This window comes from Tiliqua scincoides, chromosome 9 (genome assembly GCF_035046505.1).
Source record: "Tiliqua scincoides isolate rTilSci1 chromosome 9, rTilSci1.hap2, whole genome shotgun sequence".
Taxonomy (NCBI): Eukaryota; Metazoa; Chordata; class Lepidosauria; order Squamata; family Scincidae; genus Tiliqua; species Tiliqua scincoides.
In genome coordinates, this window is record NC_089829.1 from 8,438,136 (window position 1) to 8,452,430 (window position 14,295).

Sequence of the window (14,295 nt, forward strand, 5' to 3'; positions counted from 1 at the left end):
CTGAGAGGGTGTCAGATTGAATGCTCTGTGCGCATGTGCGAAGGTGTCCGAACTGACAATGCTTGGGAGATGAAGATAGCGCCGCAGAGCTGTTGCGGGTTCAAGGAGGGATCCACTCCGCCGTCAAGATGAGATCCAAGGCGCGAGCGAGGAAACTGCCCAAAAGTAGGTCCCTTCCCGCGGGGGGGAGAGATCCCCGGCGAGATCTGGCGAGGAGGGAGGGGGGCGCGCTTTGGGGTCGCTTAGCTGGCTCCAGAGGAGGAGGAAGAAGAGGAGGAGGAGGAGGAGGAAGAGGAGGAAGGGGGGGCGACGAAATCACCTTCTTGGCTGCCCCTTCTTCGCCGCTCCGAGGGTGATCCAGCCGGGGGAGAGCGAGAAGGGACGGCCGCGCAGGCTGCAGGCAGCTCCCCTTCCAAGTCTGTGCGTTCTCCGCGCACCCCGCGAATGGCGGGGTTCACCCCTCCGCAGCTCTGGAGGCGACCGCGGATAGCCGAGGCGCAGGGGGGAGAGATCTTCAGGGGGGCAGGGAGAGAAGGAGAAGTGAAAGTGGGCTGCAAAGTTGCAGCGATCAACTTTTTTCCCCCCTTCCCCTCTCGCTCGCTCGCTCCCTTTCCCTCGGAGTCCTCTCCAAGTTCCTCGGAAATCTTTTAATTCCTGGCTTTAGAAATAGTGGGCGCTAGAGGCCCGTGGCTGCGAAGGCCCGTTTGCCCGGGATGGGGAGGGGGGGGAGGGCGAGAAACCATCCAGGCGAAGGGAGATTGAATGGAAGGGGCAGAGAAACCGCGAGCCGAGCTGGAACTCGGGCGCAGGCAGTGAAATTGACCCGCACCGGTTGGGGTGGCCGTGAAATTGACACGTTTGGGCGTCTGTGAGCAGGAACGCTGGTGGATTCTCTTAGGAGCCTGTTTGTGGCATGTTGGGGGTCCCTGTTATCTTTCTTGTCCGGGAAAATAAGAACCAGAACTCCTCCTACTGCAAAACAAGGTTGCTTCTCTCTCTCTCTCTCTCTCTCCTACCTTCTTACTTTCTCTGGATAAATTTCACCTTCCTCCAACGCTCCTCATCGCGGCTGGCTCAGGAAGTAGAAAAGGGTGAGGGTGCCGAAAGTGTTGGGTGCCTGAAGGACACCGGGGCTCAGTGTGATCACTCCAAGACTTTATCTGTCCAAGGGCTATTGATCATTTCTCTCCCCCCCCCCCCCCCAATGGTGTTTGGCCAAACAATATTGAAAATGCCGGTTAGGTTCTTTAAAGAAGTGGCTTCGTGGTTTTCTTCTGAATGATTTAACTTTAAAACTGCACGAGATTAAAACTTTTGTCAATACTTTGTTTGGGTTTTGTCTTGTCTTGCCTGGAGAGGTGCTGCTGTTTTGTTAATTTATATATAAACTTAATGTGTTTCGAACTGTGTTCCTTACTGATTCTCTGCTGCAAACAGACGCTAGAGCTGAAGCAACAAGTCCTAAAAGATAACATACCTGTAAATTCCTTTGCATGTGAGGTAACAGGTAAGGGGGGGACTTTGTAATCCACTTGACTGGAGATTTGATCTTAAACACAGTGCAATCCTATGCAAGCTGACTTGGAAGTACATTTTTTTTTAAAGTGTGCACAGGATTGCGGCCTTACATGGCAGTAAAGCCCCCATTGATTTCAAGCGGAGTTCCTTCCAAGCCTTGCAGTCTCCGCAGGGAGAGGGAACGAGGCTGTGGCATGAAGGTTATTTGAGCTCCCACCCTTTCAAAACGCCTCTTAAATTTTCGGTGAGCATTGCAAACCCCTGCAATTATACACACACTCAACATATAGATACATACGCGCGCGCTCTCTAGACACGCACACAATATATGGATACACACACATATTTTATTTATATATACACTATATATAGTACGTGCGCACACACTATATATAGTACATGCACACACCATATGCACATACACACACACACTATATATATGTGTGTATGTATATACACACATACACGCACACACTTTTATATATACTCAGGCATACAAACTCGCCCCAAGGAAGCGATCACTGGAGTTTGAGGCTAGTTTAAGGGCTCAGGCCCCTGATCCCTTTGGAGTCAGGGGTCTGAACCCAGCCAGCCCTCCTTCCCTGCAGGGAAACTTCTCTCATCTCCATCGGAAAGAGACTCCCGAGCTCACTCACTGGTGAATCCAGCGGACCCGTAACCCTGCACCGCGGTGTACGTCCACTTTAGTCTACGGACGTACTCATTTACTACCGCGAGCTTCTGCTCTCCGTCGTAACTCCTAGCTACCTATTACCCTGTCGTTTTTCTCCGTCTAGATAGCTTGGCGTGGACCCCGAAGCCGAGTTAAGGCTGCCACCCTAGCCACACTTTTCTGGAAGTAAGCCCCATTGACTCTGGTGGGGTTTACTTTTGAGTAGCTGGGGATAGAATTGTGCTCTGACGCCGCACCGTGTCCCTTCCGCCCTTGAGTAACCTCTCCTTCTCCTAACTGCCGAGTATCTGTCGTTTCTTCTTTTAAGGGTGTCAAGAGTTGGGAATCTTTTTCGATATTTAAAGAGAATTGCTGTGAAAGCGCACGTACAGCTCCCCTCCCTCTCTCAGGCCCCCGCAATGTCAGCAAGAAAATATAATCTCTCTCCTTTCAGCCTCTACTGCTGCGTAAGGGAACCCAGAAATTAAGTTTGAGGAGGGAGGTGTCAGCGATTCCGATTAGAGGGGACGCTTCTTTGCAATTAATACTATAATTTTTCAATAAGCATCTGGATCAAACCCCCTTCCTCTACTGCATTCTTTTTTTTTTTAAATAACTTTCCCCAAAAAAATATCTAAAGTTCTGCACACTCTCCCAGATACGCGTTTAAAGGAAATTTTCTCTCCTTAAAAAAATAAGAGGTTGGATTGTTGTGTTTTTATTTTGTTTTGGAGAGACCCAATCTTATTCACACTTCGCTGGGAGTTAGCCCCATTGATTCTAATGGGACTTCTAAGCAGAGATGCATAGGATCGGGCTCTTAATATTTGTCAGGTTCACCAGATCCGCTAGCCCACCGTAATGCCTTCTGCAGTGGGTGAAACTGACACGATTCCAGGTGTGCTTGTAAGTTACTTGGCCCTCGGATCGTTCTAGCTTGAAAGTGTGAGAGAGCTTCAGACATTTCTTGCTTGCTTTCTGCCCCACACTGTGCGTGTATTTGGGGATGGGGGGGATCAGTGTGCATTTTTTGAGGATGGGAGGGGGCCACAAATAAAGAAGCTTTCAAGATTGTATATAACGTATAATCTCTCTCTCTCTCTCTCTCTCTCTCTCTCTCTCTCGCATAATCATATATATTTTTCTAAACCATGTCAGTTCCTCTTTTTCTTTCTCTCCCCCCCCCCTTGACCACTTAATCCAACCTGGAAGTGTCTGTTTTTGGAAGTCTGATTAAATTCAGCTGTTTTGATACCAACCTCAGACTCAACAGTTTATAGCTGGTGGGGATTTTTTTTTTTTTTTTTTTTTTTGAGGGGGGGAGGAGGTTGGAAGGAAGAGATGATACTCCTTTGAAGCTAAAGATCCTTTTAGGAATCCGCTTTAAAAGCATAGTAGTCCAGCCAGGTCTGGAGATCCCAGGGGCTTTCTTTGCAGAAAGGGAGCCTCGCCCGGTTCGCAAGGCGTGACTGCGCTCTACTCAGTGGGGATCAGGCCTCTCCAGTAGCAAAGGCTTCCCCAACGCTGACCTGTTGAAAGTTTGCTGCCTTTAGTGCTGGTCCTTTAAAAAAAATTGTTTTGGGGTTTTTCAATCCAGGAGGGTCCTGGTGCGTAAATACCCAGAGATTTCTTAAGGAAAATAAGTCAGCCCCCCCCCCCCTTCCAAGCTTGCTGCTGAGGAAGCTGAGCCAAGCGAGGAGTTCCACCACACATTAAAACACACACCGGGGTGTTGCAGGATTTAATTGCGCCGGCCCCATATTTGCAGCAGATGGAGAGGTGACCTCCTGGCTCCACGACCTGGGTCTTCTAGGAAAGTGATAAGTGGGGGAGGGATAGGGGTGCAGGCTTTCCTTCAGTCCTCTCTGTTACCTCTTGTAGGGGAGGCTAAAGGGGGCGATCCAGCTTAATTTCTGGGGACAGCAGCAGCTCCTTGGCGAGTGAAGGGGTGCCGGGGCGTCAAGGTGTGGATGGTCCAGCTACAGCAACCCTCCCTGGATCGAGGGTCTTCCTGGGACCGTCGCACCTTAAGGCACCAGGTGTTTCAGTATAGACCCAGAATAAAATAGCAGGCTGTGGGCAGAGGACGGGGGAGAAGGGCTGCCGCCTGGGAGCCCAAGCCTAGGCGCGCTTACTCCGAAGTAAGTCCCATTATTGTCAATGGGACTTACTCGCAGGAAAGTGTGAGTAGGATTGTAGCCTGAAGCGCTTTCCGGTTTTATAAGATCGCCACCCCTCCCTTTTCTGACTGATGAAGCTGAATCCACCAATGGGGATCCCTCAAGGTGCGCGATCCTTTGGCTCAGCTGGGGAAGCAAGAGAGGAAAGAGACGGAAAGAGAAACCGGGATCTGGGGGGGGGGAGCGAGAGAGAGAGGGAAGGGGAAATAAAGTGTGGGGGGGGAACTGAGAGAAACTCCTGGAAGAGGGAATGAGGGGCACGTGCACGTTCTCTTCCTCCTGGACTGTCAGCCCCATCCTTTGCGGGTCTACTCAGACCTAAGTCCCATCATAGTCCGTGGGGCTTTCTCCTAGGAAAGACTGCAGCCCGGGTCTCTGAAATAACCGGTCATTTCCCCCCACCCGCCTTCACGATCGCCTCCAGTTTCCCAAGAACCGAACCGCAGCCGTCTCTTCCAAGTTCTCTGCGTAAACCCCGCGTAGGGCAGCGAGGAAATGAGTCCTCCTTTCGGTAACTCTTTCCAGTCAAGGCTTCGATGCCCCCCCCACACACACACACTTTTTTTTTTTCCTCCGCTCCGTTCCTAGATTACTTAAAACATAAAATATTGGGGGGGGGGGGGGGATCGGAATCCGAAGTGGTCAGAGAAAGTGCAGAACTGAGTTCTGATTTCGTCAGGCGGAGCTGCTTGGGGAAGTGCGGGGTTTGGAGAGGATTTGGGGGGGGGGGAATCCAGGGCCCGCTTCCAACGGAGGAACTGAGTTATTTTCTTTGACAAACAAAACACCAGCTCTTTCCTGGTCCGCGACCAGATTTCTCGATAGGACAAGTGTGGATTTTCCGAGAACTGAAACATCTCAGGAAATGGGACTTGGGGGTGGAGGCGTTAAACGTGACCCCAAGATTCGGGATCGAGGCCCAGAGATGAAGCTCAAGCAGAAGCAACACACACGCACAGACCCAGGCTGCAGTTTCCCTTTCAGAGCGGGGTGGTGGAGGAGGAGGGGACCCTCGTGTGTGTGTCAAATACAGACATATACAAATACGTACAGGATCAGGGCCCCGGCAAAGCCGAGAAAGTGAAGCAGCCTCCTCTAGGAAAAGGGGACACACACCCATAACCAAACGCTCCCATCCCCTTCCCTACAACCGAGAGAGAAGCCAAAGGGCCCGTGTCATAAGAACATAAGAACAGCCCCGCTGGATCAGGCCATAGGCCCATCTAGTCCAGCTTCCTGTATCTCACAGCACCAAATGCCCAGGGAGCACACCAGATAACAAGAGACCTCATCCTGGTGCCTTCCCTTGCATCTGGCATTCTGACATAACCCATTTCTAAAATCAGGAGGTTGCGCATACACATCATGGCTTGTACCCCATAATGGATTTTTCCTCCAGAAACTTGTCCAATCCCCTTTTAAAGGCGTCTAGGCTAGATGCCAGCACCACATCCTGTGGCAAGGAGTTCCACAGACCAACCACACGCTGAGTAAAGAAATATTTTCTTTTGTCTGTCCTAACCCGCCCAACACTCAATTTGAGTGGATGTCCCCTGGTTCTGGTGTTATGTGAGAGTGTCAAGAGCATCTCCCTATCCACTCTGTCCATCCCCTGCATAATTTTGTATGTCTCAATCATGCCCCCCCTCAGGCGTCTCTTCCCTAGGCTGAAGAGGCCCAAACGCTGTAGTCTGTATTGAGCCAGCTGGGAAAGGCCAGGTGCTCCACCAGCACCACCTGAAAGCTGCCTGGTCCCCCTCTTGGTTCTGTGGAAATGAGGAGAGCTTGGGGTTTTTTTTTGGGGGGGGGCAAGGTTGCTCCTTAGCATCTCTGCAGGAGAAGCAGATCTCCAGGTTCTCCAACAGCAAATACACAGTTTGTGTAAGCAAATACATTTGTTTGCAAATACACAAGGTGAGAATCGCCTTGCTGGAGCACAGGAAGGTCTGCTGAGCCCAGCAGCCTGGTTCAGGGAACATCACAAGTCGGGCACAAAGGCAACTGCCCTCCCCTGTTCTCTAGCACTTGGTATTCAGAGGTAGACTGTCCTGGAAGAAGGAGGTTCCACTTAGATTGATGCCCTACCTAGTCACTGAGAGACCTTTTCTCCTCCTACCTTTTGTCTTATCTTCCAAGCTGAGAGCCACCCAAGTTCCTAGTCCTCATGGGGCAGTGCATTCTATGCAGTGATTGTGTGGTGTTCTTTGTTCCACCTGGAATCCCCGGCCTTTCCATTTCCTGAAACTGAGCTGAAACTCTGAGAGAGGCAAGAAAAACTGGCCACTTTCTCCCCTCTGCACATGATTTAGTAAAAACTTAACTGAGGCTGCAATCCTCTGCTCACTTACCTGCGCATATGTTCCACTGTATTCAGCAGGACTTCTGCATAAACGTGCATATCTGTACAATATAGGATTAGACTGTTGGGCTGTGATCCTATACGCATTTAACTGGGAGTAGGTGCCACTGAAGTCATTGGGGCTTACTTCTAAGTAGACCTGGAGAGGATTGCGCTGTTACCTTTTGGATCTTAAAAACCAAAAAAGCCCCCTCCCCTTTCTTTATTTCCCTAAACCAGGGGTGTCCAAACTTTTTGGCAGGAGGACCACATCATCTCTCTGACAGTGTCGGGGCGGGGGGGGGGGGCAATTAATTTGCATTTCAAATACATTTACATAAATGAATATAATAGAGATGAAACTTTTATGAAACTTATAGAGATGAAGCTTAAATGAATATATTAGAGATGAAACTTATGTGAATGAAACTTATATGAATAGCTCAAGGCCTATAAGAGGCCTCGCACAAAGCAAGGCCGACCTTTCCTTTGCTGCCGCTACTGCATCACAGACGTGAAACAGCAAGCAGTGGAGGGAGCCCTCATCCCACAGCTCATGCGAGAGGTTGAACAGTTGCCCTCACACTGAGAGCAGTTGCGTTGGGCCAGCACGGGCTCCAGCAAGTCTCCAGAGGCCAGAGGTTCATTGGAGACTGGGGGCTCCCTGCAGCTCCTTGCACTTGGCCCTGGGAACGGGGTGTGGGCACCTCTGCCATAAACTAAAAGAGTCTTAAGCCTTTTCTCATTTTCTCAGTGGAAGAATGTTCTGGATCTCTTGAATGTCTTTTTTTTAGGTCTGTCCAATTTTTAGATGGGCTGGGCGGAGTTGCAGACTCCATGAATCCAGAACTGAGTAGCACTATCATGATCGGGCCTGATAAAAAGGCCTGGATAAATGAAAATCTTGCTTCGGATTCTGGGCTCTATGATAGTAGTAGCTATCTAGTACTACTATCCAGTAGCTATCTACTACAAATATGATTGTGGCTTTTGGATTTCTTCTAAGGAACCAACTAAGTGGACACTTTTGGAAGAGGCACTTTTTAAAGTGGTACTCCTCTTATGTTTAGTAGGGGGAGAGTAACTGTCCCATTTCACCCCAGTGCAGTGTCTTGGTGTCTTGGCAATCTTTTTAGATTGTGAGCCTTTTTGGGAGAGGGAGACATTTAGGGTGCAATCCTAACCCCTTATGTCAGTGCTTTCCAGCATTGACATAAGGTCAGTGCAGCTCTGAGGTAAGGGAACAAACATTCCCTTACTTTGAGGAGGCCTCCGTGAGTGACACCCAACTGCAGGATGCAGCACATGTCCCATTGGCACCACTATGCCAGTGGTGGAAAGCACTGACATAAGGGGTTAGGATTGCGCCCTTCATTGTTTGATTTTCTGTGTAAACCTCTTTATGAGTGTTGTTGAAAAACTGTATATCAATATTCTTAATAATAATAATGACTGCCCCTCATTTTTGTTTGGTATTCCAAGAAGACCCTGCACTTCAGTGTCTTTAGCAAGAGAGACCCTCTGCTTGCAGATTCTCCCTAGGCCCCAAGTAGAGGTCAGGTCTGTATATAAACTCTCTGTATACCTCAGCAGTCTTGTGTGGTGTTCATCCTTCTGCTTTTCTTGCACCCTAATGATGCCCTGTTAGAATGGCATTGGCTCAAGAAGTCACAGCACATCAACCCACCATTCTAGGGGACTTTTCTATTGTTGATCATGTGTGAATGTTGAGGCAGGATGGGATGCAGGTGGTGAGTCCTCTTATGCCAGGGAAGAGCTGTAGCAGAACTGTACAGCCTTGCTTGTCATACAGAAGGGCCCATGTTCAACCCTGTATCTAATGGTAGGAATGGGAAAGACCCTGTCTGAAGACCTCTGGCCCATCCATTTATGTGGTAATTAAGCCTCAAAGTCTAAAGTGGCAGCTTTCTAAGTCTATAATGTGGGTGCAAGGCCAACACACATTTTGCTTCCTTAAACATTATACCAATTCCTGGGTATATTTGGGTTGCTGATTTCAAAAATGGCATCCATTTTGCCCTATCACGTCTAGTTTTGGAGACACGGCATAGCCTCTTTAGTGAATGGTTCAAGCAGCTTCCTCATGAGGAAGCCTATACCATGGCTTCCTTATGAAGAAGCTGCTTGAACCATTCACTAATGAGGCTATAATATATCTCCAAAACTAGACATGATAGGGCAAAATGGATGACATTTTTGGAATTGGCACCCCAAATTCATATCAAACCACCATAAAGTTTGGGAAAAACTTTTCTGACCCTCAATTTTGTAGGCCTGTTTTATTTATATAGTTATAAATAAATATGTTAGTATTCATGGCCCTCTACACTGAGAGGTCAGACAAGTCAAGGCAAGCCTTGTGTATGATTGCAGGTGGATTGTCCAGAAGCTCCCTTACAGCCCAATCCCATCCATGTCTATTCAGAAGAAAGTCCCATTGTATTCCATTTCTCCCAGGAAAGTGTGCATAAGATTGCAGCCTTAGTAAGGAACATTAGCCTTAAAGGTCCAAACATGCCTGACCATATGTACTTAATGGGTGTTAACCCCCTCCCACGCTGCCACCATTTCCAGTATTCCTGAACATTCCCCATCTTCTTCCAGCAAGCCCAGTTAGCCCACTTCTCAAGACAAGACACATCATATTGAGAACTGTGTTGTAGGCTTATGAATGTCACTGGTATTGGGGTGAGAGAGAGAGAGAGAGAGAGAGAGAGAGAGTAAAGCAGAAGACAATGTAGGAAAGGAGCATTTGAACTGCAGATGAATTCATGCACACTTAAATGTGAATCCTATGCACACTTACCTGGGAGTAAGCTCCACTGAATTCAGTGGGGCTTATTTTTGAGTAGGCACTCATAGGCTAGTACTGTAAGTTAAGTATAAATAATGGCTTCTTGCTGTCTCTATTTCCCTTCCTCTGTAGTTTGAAAGATTGTAAGCACCTTGAGGCTGAGACCTGTTCTCTTTTCTTACAAAGCTTCATGTGCATGTATGGGATGGTATAAATATAATCAGAGTAATTTTTCCTTAACACCTCTTGCTTTCCCAGTTGTACTTGCTGAGTAAGGTTATTTAGATAGTGCTAGAATGGCTGATTTTTTTTTTCTCTTTAAATCATACTTGGAAATGAGAGTCACATTTTTTTTTACTCACCCCTCCCACCCCCCAAAAAATTCTCATTGTGCTTGTGATTCAGGAACTGTGTGGTGGTAGCTGATACTGTGGATGAATGAATGCAAAGGGCGGTGATGATGTGATCTTGTGTACGCCACACGACAAAGCGGAGGATTAATTTCTCGAACAAATGCGATGATGGAAAGTGAAATTCGTGATCGTTTTGATGTAGTGCGTCTGAAGGCAGGAAGTGCTTGCTTCACAATGTATTATCCACAGCAACTCACAACTGCCTGTGAAGCAGGCTGTCAGGGCTGGCCCACCCACGGTGGCCAACTGAGGTGGTTGTCTCAGGCAGCAAATTGGCAGATGGTGCCCATCTCTGTCTACTCTCTCATCTCCACTGTCCTTCATCCTCCTCCCACACTCTAGCCTACCACTCTTCTCTCCTCCATACTTCCTCTTTTGCTGTGTCCCCCCATCCCAATCTAGGCACATGCCCAGGGAATGGAGGACAGTCTTTGGCCCAGCTCCTGAGGTGTGAGGAGGTCTTGGCACAACTTTGAGGGAGAGGGAGAGTGTATCAGCCTACAGGCCATCATTGATTCTCCTTCATACATATACAAGACTGAGGACGAGAGCCAATGTAGCGCATTGACTGAGACTGTAGGCCTGTACTCGATTACTTGGTAGTAAGTCCACTGAATTCAATGAGACGTCTGAGCAGACATGCCTAGGATTACACTGAGATTCTGAACTGTGAATCAGGCTTCCGTGGTCTGACTCTTGCTTGTCCCACAAACACAGTCGGTGAACATAGGTAGGTCACAGTCTTCCTAACTGCAATATGAGGATAATAATACTGCTTTAGTTGTTGTCAGGATTAAATCCAGGTCATACATGTGAAGTGCTTTGCACCTTCACAGTATAAATGCTAAGCATTAGCAGCAACTTGGGTGAAATCCTATTCATGTTTACTCAGAAATAAGTCCCAATATGTTCAATGGGGCTTACTCCCAGTACAGGATTGCAACAGTGCAATCCTAAGTGTGCCTGCTCAAAAATTAGTTTCATTAAGTTCCATGGGACTTACTTCCTGGTAACTCTGACTAAGGTTGCAACCCCAGTCAGTTCACAGTGATGGAAGCAGGGACTTCCTGGTTCCAAGTTCAGTCTAATCACACCAGCTGGGAAGAAAATAGAAAGGTGGCCTTTTATCTTTGTGGGAGTGTGCATGTCTGTGTGCCAAAGGAGAATCAATGGTCATAGAAACCAGTGCCATCCAGTTACAGCTCTGGATCGTTTTTCTTTTCAGCTTCTCCCGGCAGAATCTTTCATGGTGTTAGAATTTTTATTCACCCAATAATGGGATAAAGGAAGTTGCCTCCTGTTGAGTCAGACAGTTGGTGTGTCTAGCTCAGTTTTGTCAAGCACTGACTGGCAGCCACTCTTGGAGATTTTCAGTAAGGCTTCTCTTCCTAGTCTCTGCTTTTTAGCTCAAAGCTCGATCTTATTTGGTTGTGTTTGGCTCTCTATTTCTGTGTTTATCTGGTTACGATTTTTATGAGTTTGGTCGTTAACTTGCTCATTTTATTGTTAGTTTGTTGTTTTATATTTTTGCGTGTGTATTTAAATTGGATGGAAGCTGGTTTGGGTTTCCCATTTGAGGTGAGGGAAAAGCCCTGGTATAAACATTTTAAAATAAATAAACACTTTTTGCAGAACTCATAATTAACCTGTGAAAGCCACTAGCTTAGGTGCTTTTTTTTTTTTTTAAAAGAAGAGATGGCCAAAAAAAAAAAAAAAAGTTTGTATGATGAGAATCCATGCTATTATTTCGCTATTAGCCAACAGATACATAGAGTACAGGGGTACTATATCTTTGAGTACCAAATGCTGGGGACCAAAACAATATTAATTCAAAAGCAAACAAACTAGGGAGGTGCCCGTCATCCACATGCTCTCCCCTAGAGCAGGGTGACCAGATGTCAAAACCACAGAAAAGGACAAGGCACCCCAGAATGTAGGACATCCAAGAAAAATGTAGGACATGACAAAATAAAAGCTAAAAACATTCCTATATTGATTTCATGTGGTTAGTTTAAACACTGTTACTTATTATTAAATTTAAAACTTTATTATATATAATTTATTAAACACAATTTATTAATTACAAGAAGGCTATGCACTGCCTGCTCATAGGGAAAAAGAGGATATTTACATTCTTTTCCATGAGGCTAAAAAAGAGGACATGTCCTGGAAAAAGAGGACATCTGGTCACCCTGCCCTAGAGTTTCCAGAGACATCTGCTAACTTCTGTATGGGATCCTGGGCAGGATCCAGAAAATAACTCCTCACACTCTAAAAGCTTCAATCCTCTCCACACTTACCTGGGAGCAAGCCCCCTTGACTCTAATGGGACTTCTGAGTAGACATGCATAGGATTAGGCTCTAAATAGTTCACTGATAAGCTATCAGTAAGTTAAGCCTCTTTGTTGTCAAGCATTTTATAATTCTATTTAAATGTAAGTGATGTCAAAAGTGCCTTATGGATACAGCTCAACAGTAGTCTGAGAACTTCAGACCCAGGCAGCCCGATGAGCTCCAGAGACCCAGATAGATTGGTACTGAAAATGAGGGATTTAAATAGTGGGTGGATTCCCTAGGGCCCTGTTCCCACAGTTGTATCCATGGATAGCAGTATTGGGAATGATGAGGGGGACCTTACCTTCACCGGAAGAATGGGGCAGCACCTTGCTGTGTAGAAAAGCATGCTGGATATGCATGAATGTGACCCCTACAGAATAGAGTTTCAGATCACATGGAGAGAGGCCTTTGTGCATACATACTGAGGATGCATAGGCTGGATTCCAATCTTCTGTTTGGATACGTGGCGAGTGGGGCCACAATCCCATTCCAGAATCCAGTGGTAGGAACAGAAAAAAAAATATTGGGGAAGGGCACAGAAGGGAACCAGAGACATTTGAAGGGTGTGGAGTGCAAATTATACCCCACAAATTGCAAATTTCTTTCAGAAATATGCAAATTTCTGAAAGAGGAATAACATAAAACTTCACATTTATGCATCCATTCCTCCTTATGGGGAGGGGTCTCTCACCTTCTTTTTAAACTATCTATGCCACTTCCTTGAAAGAACAAGTTCATCTCTGCCAATATACAATTGGATGAACAGTGTCAGAAGCTTCAGTGAGTTGGCTGGAGAGGCCAGTTTAATTCATGAAGCAATGAGTTAAGAACCTAGTTGCTTCTTGGCTTTTGATGACTGTGTTGCTGCTGGTGTGTTATTCTAATAGGGCATGAAAAAGACCATGCTTTCAGTAACTTTTGTTCATTAAGCAACACTGCTCTGACACTCCTGCACTGAGGTTAGGGTGACATGTCATGTGCTCAGCCTTTGTGTGTGAGCCAGTTATTCAGTTTGGTGACTCAGGGAAGGATGCTTAAGGCTGGTTCTGGCACCAGGTTCCTGGGGGCCCTGGGAAAAGCCATGCCCTGGAGCCCCCTCTGACAGTGTGTGGTGCACTGCCATGGTCACTGGTAGAAAGGTACAGCCAATCCGGGTACACCTTCAGTCAGCTTGGCCTTGCAAACCCTTGGCACCAAAGTTACAATCCCATGCATTCTTACCTGGTGCGAGCACAACTGAACACAATGGGCCTTCCTGAGTAAACATGCATAGAATTGCTCTATCAGTTTTCATGCAGGTTTTGTGGATGACTAGTTGGAATAGTTAAGACTGCAATCTTCAAATTTGCACTGAAGTGGTGAGTTTATATTTAGGTCATACCACTTTAAATGCAGCTAGAGAGTGAGTGCTCATCAGGGGTGGGAAGCAGGGGAATCCCTGCACATAGAAAACTAGCTTGCCAGCGAAAAGTCTGGGCTAGTCCTGGTTCCCTTTTGATGCAGCTAGAGAGTGGATGCTCATCGGGATGGGAAGCAGGGGAATCTCTGCACATAGAAAACTAACTTGCCAGGGAGAAGTCTGAGCTAGTTCTTGTTCCCTTTACATGCTAGTTTTCTACAAGAAGAGACAGACAGACAGACATTCCTTTCACTCAGAAAGGCAGGCATTCAACCATATGAAAACCACCTGCAGAGTGAATTGACACTGCCCAGATAAAGAAGGACAATCTAGTGGAATTTAGGCTTCTTCCCCACTGAAGTTGATAGAAGGTAAATCTTATATCTATATGAAAAGCACCCATGTGGTTTAGTCGTTAGAGCATTAGGCTAAGATGGCGGGGGGGGGAGACCTGGGTAAAGTTTCCACCCAGTTGGGAGGTACACTGGGGTGATCTTGGGCCAGCCACTAGCTCCCTGCCTAACCTATTTCATTGGCTTGTTGTGAGGTTAAGAAAATCATGCACAGGAATGTGTGTCCTTTTGGAGGTGGGATAAAAAGATAGTGTGATAAAGTATTCTTA

The 14,295-nt window shown here is 46.9% G+C and overlaps 1 protein-coding gene across 1 annotated transcript in view; it reads left to right on the forward strand.

The window, feature by feature from the left end:
• The first annotated feature begins 8 nt into the window (after positions 1–8).
• Positions 9–14,295, forward strand: part of PRDM16 (PR/SET domain 16) — a 472,618-nt gene continuing 458,331 nt past the window's right edge. Inside the window, exon 1 of the mRNA XM_066637408.1 lies at positions 9–165. Coding sequence (XP_066493505.1) covers positions 129–165 — 37 coding nt within the window. The 5' untranslated portion in view covers positions 9–128. The remainder of the gene's footprint in view (positions 166–14,295) is intronic.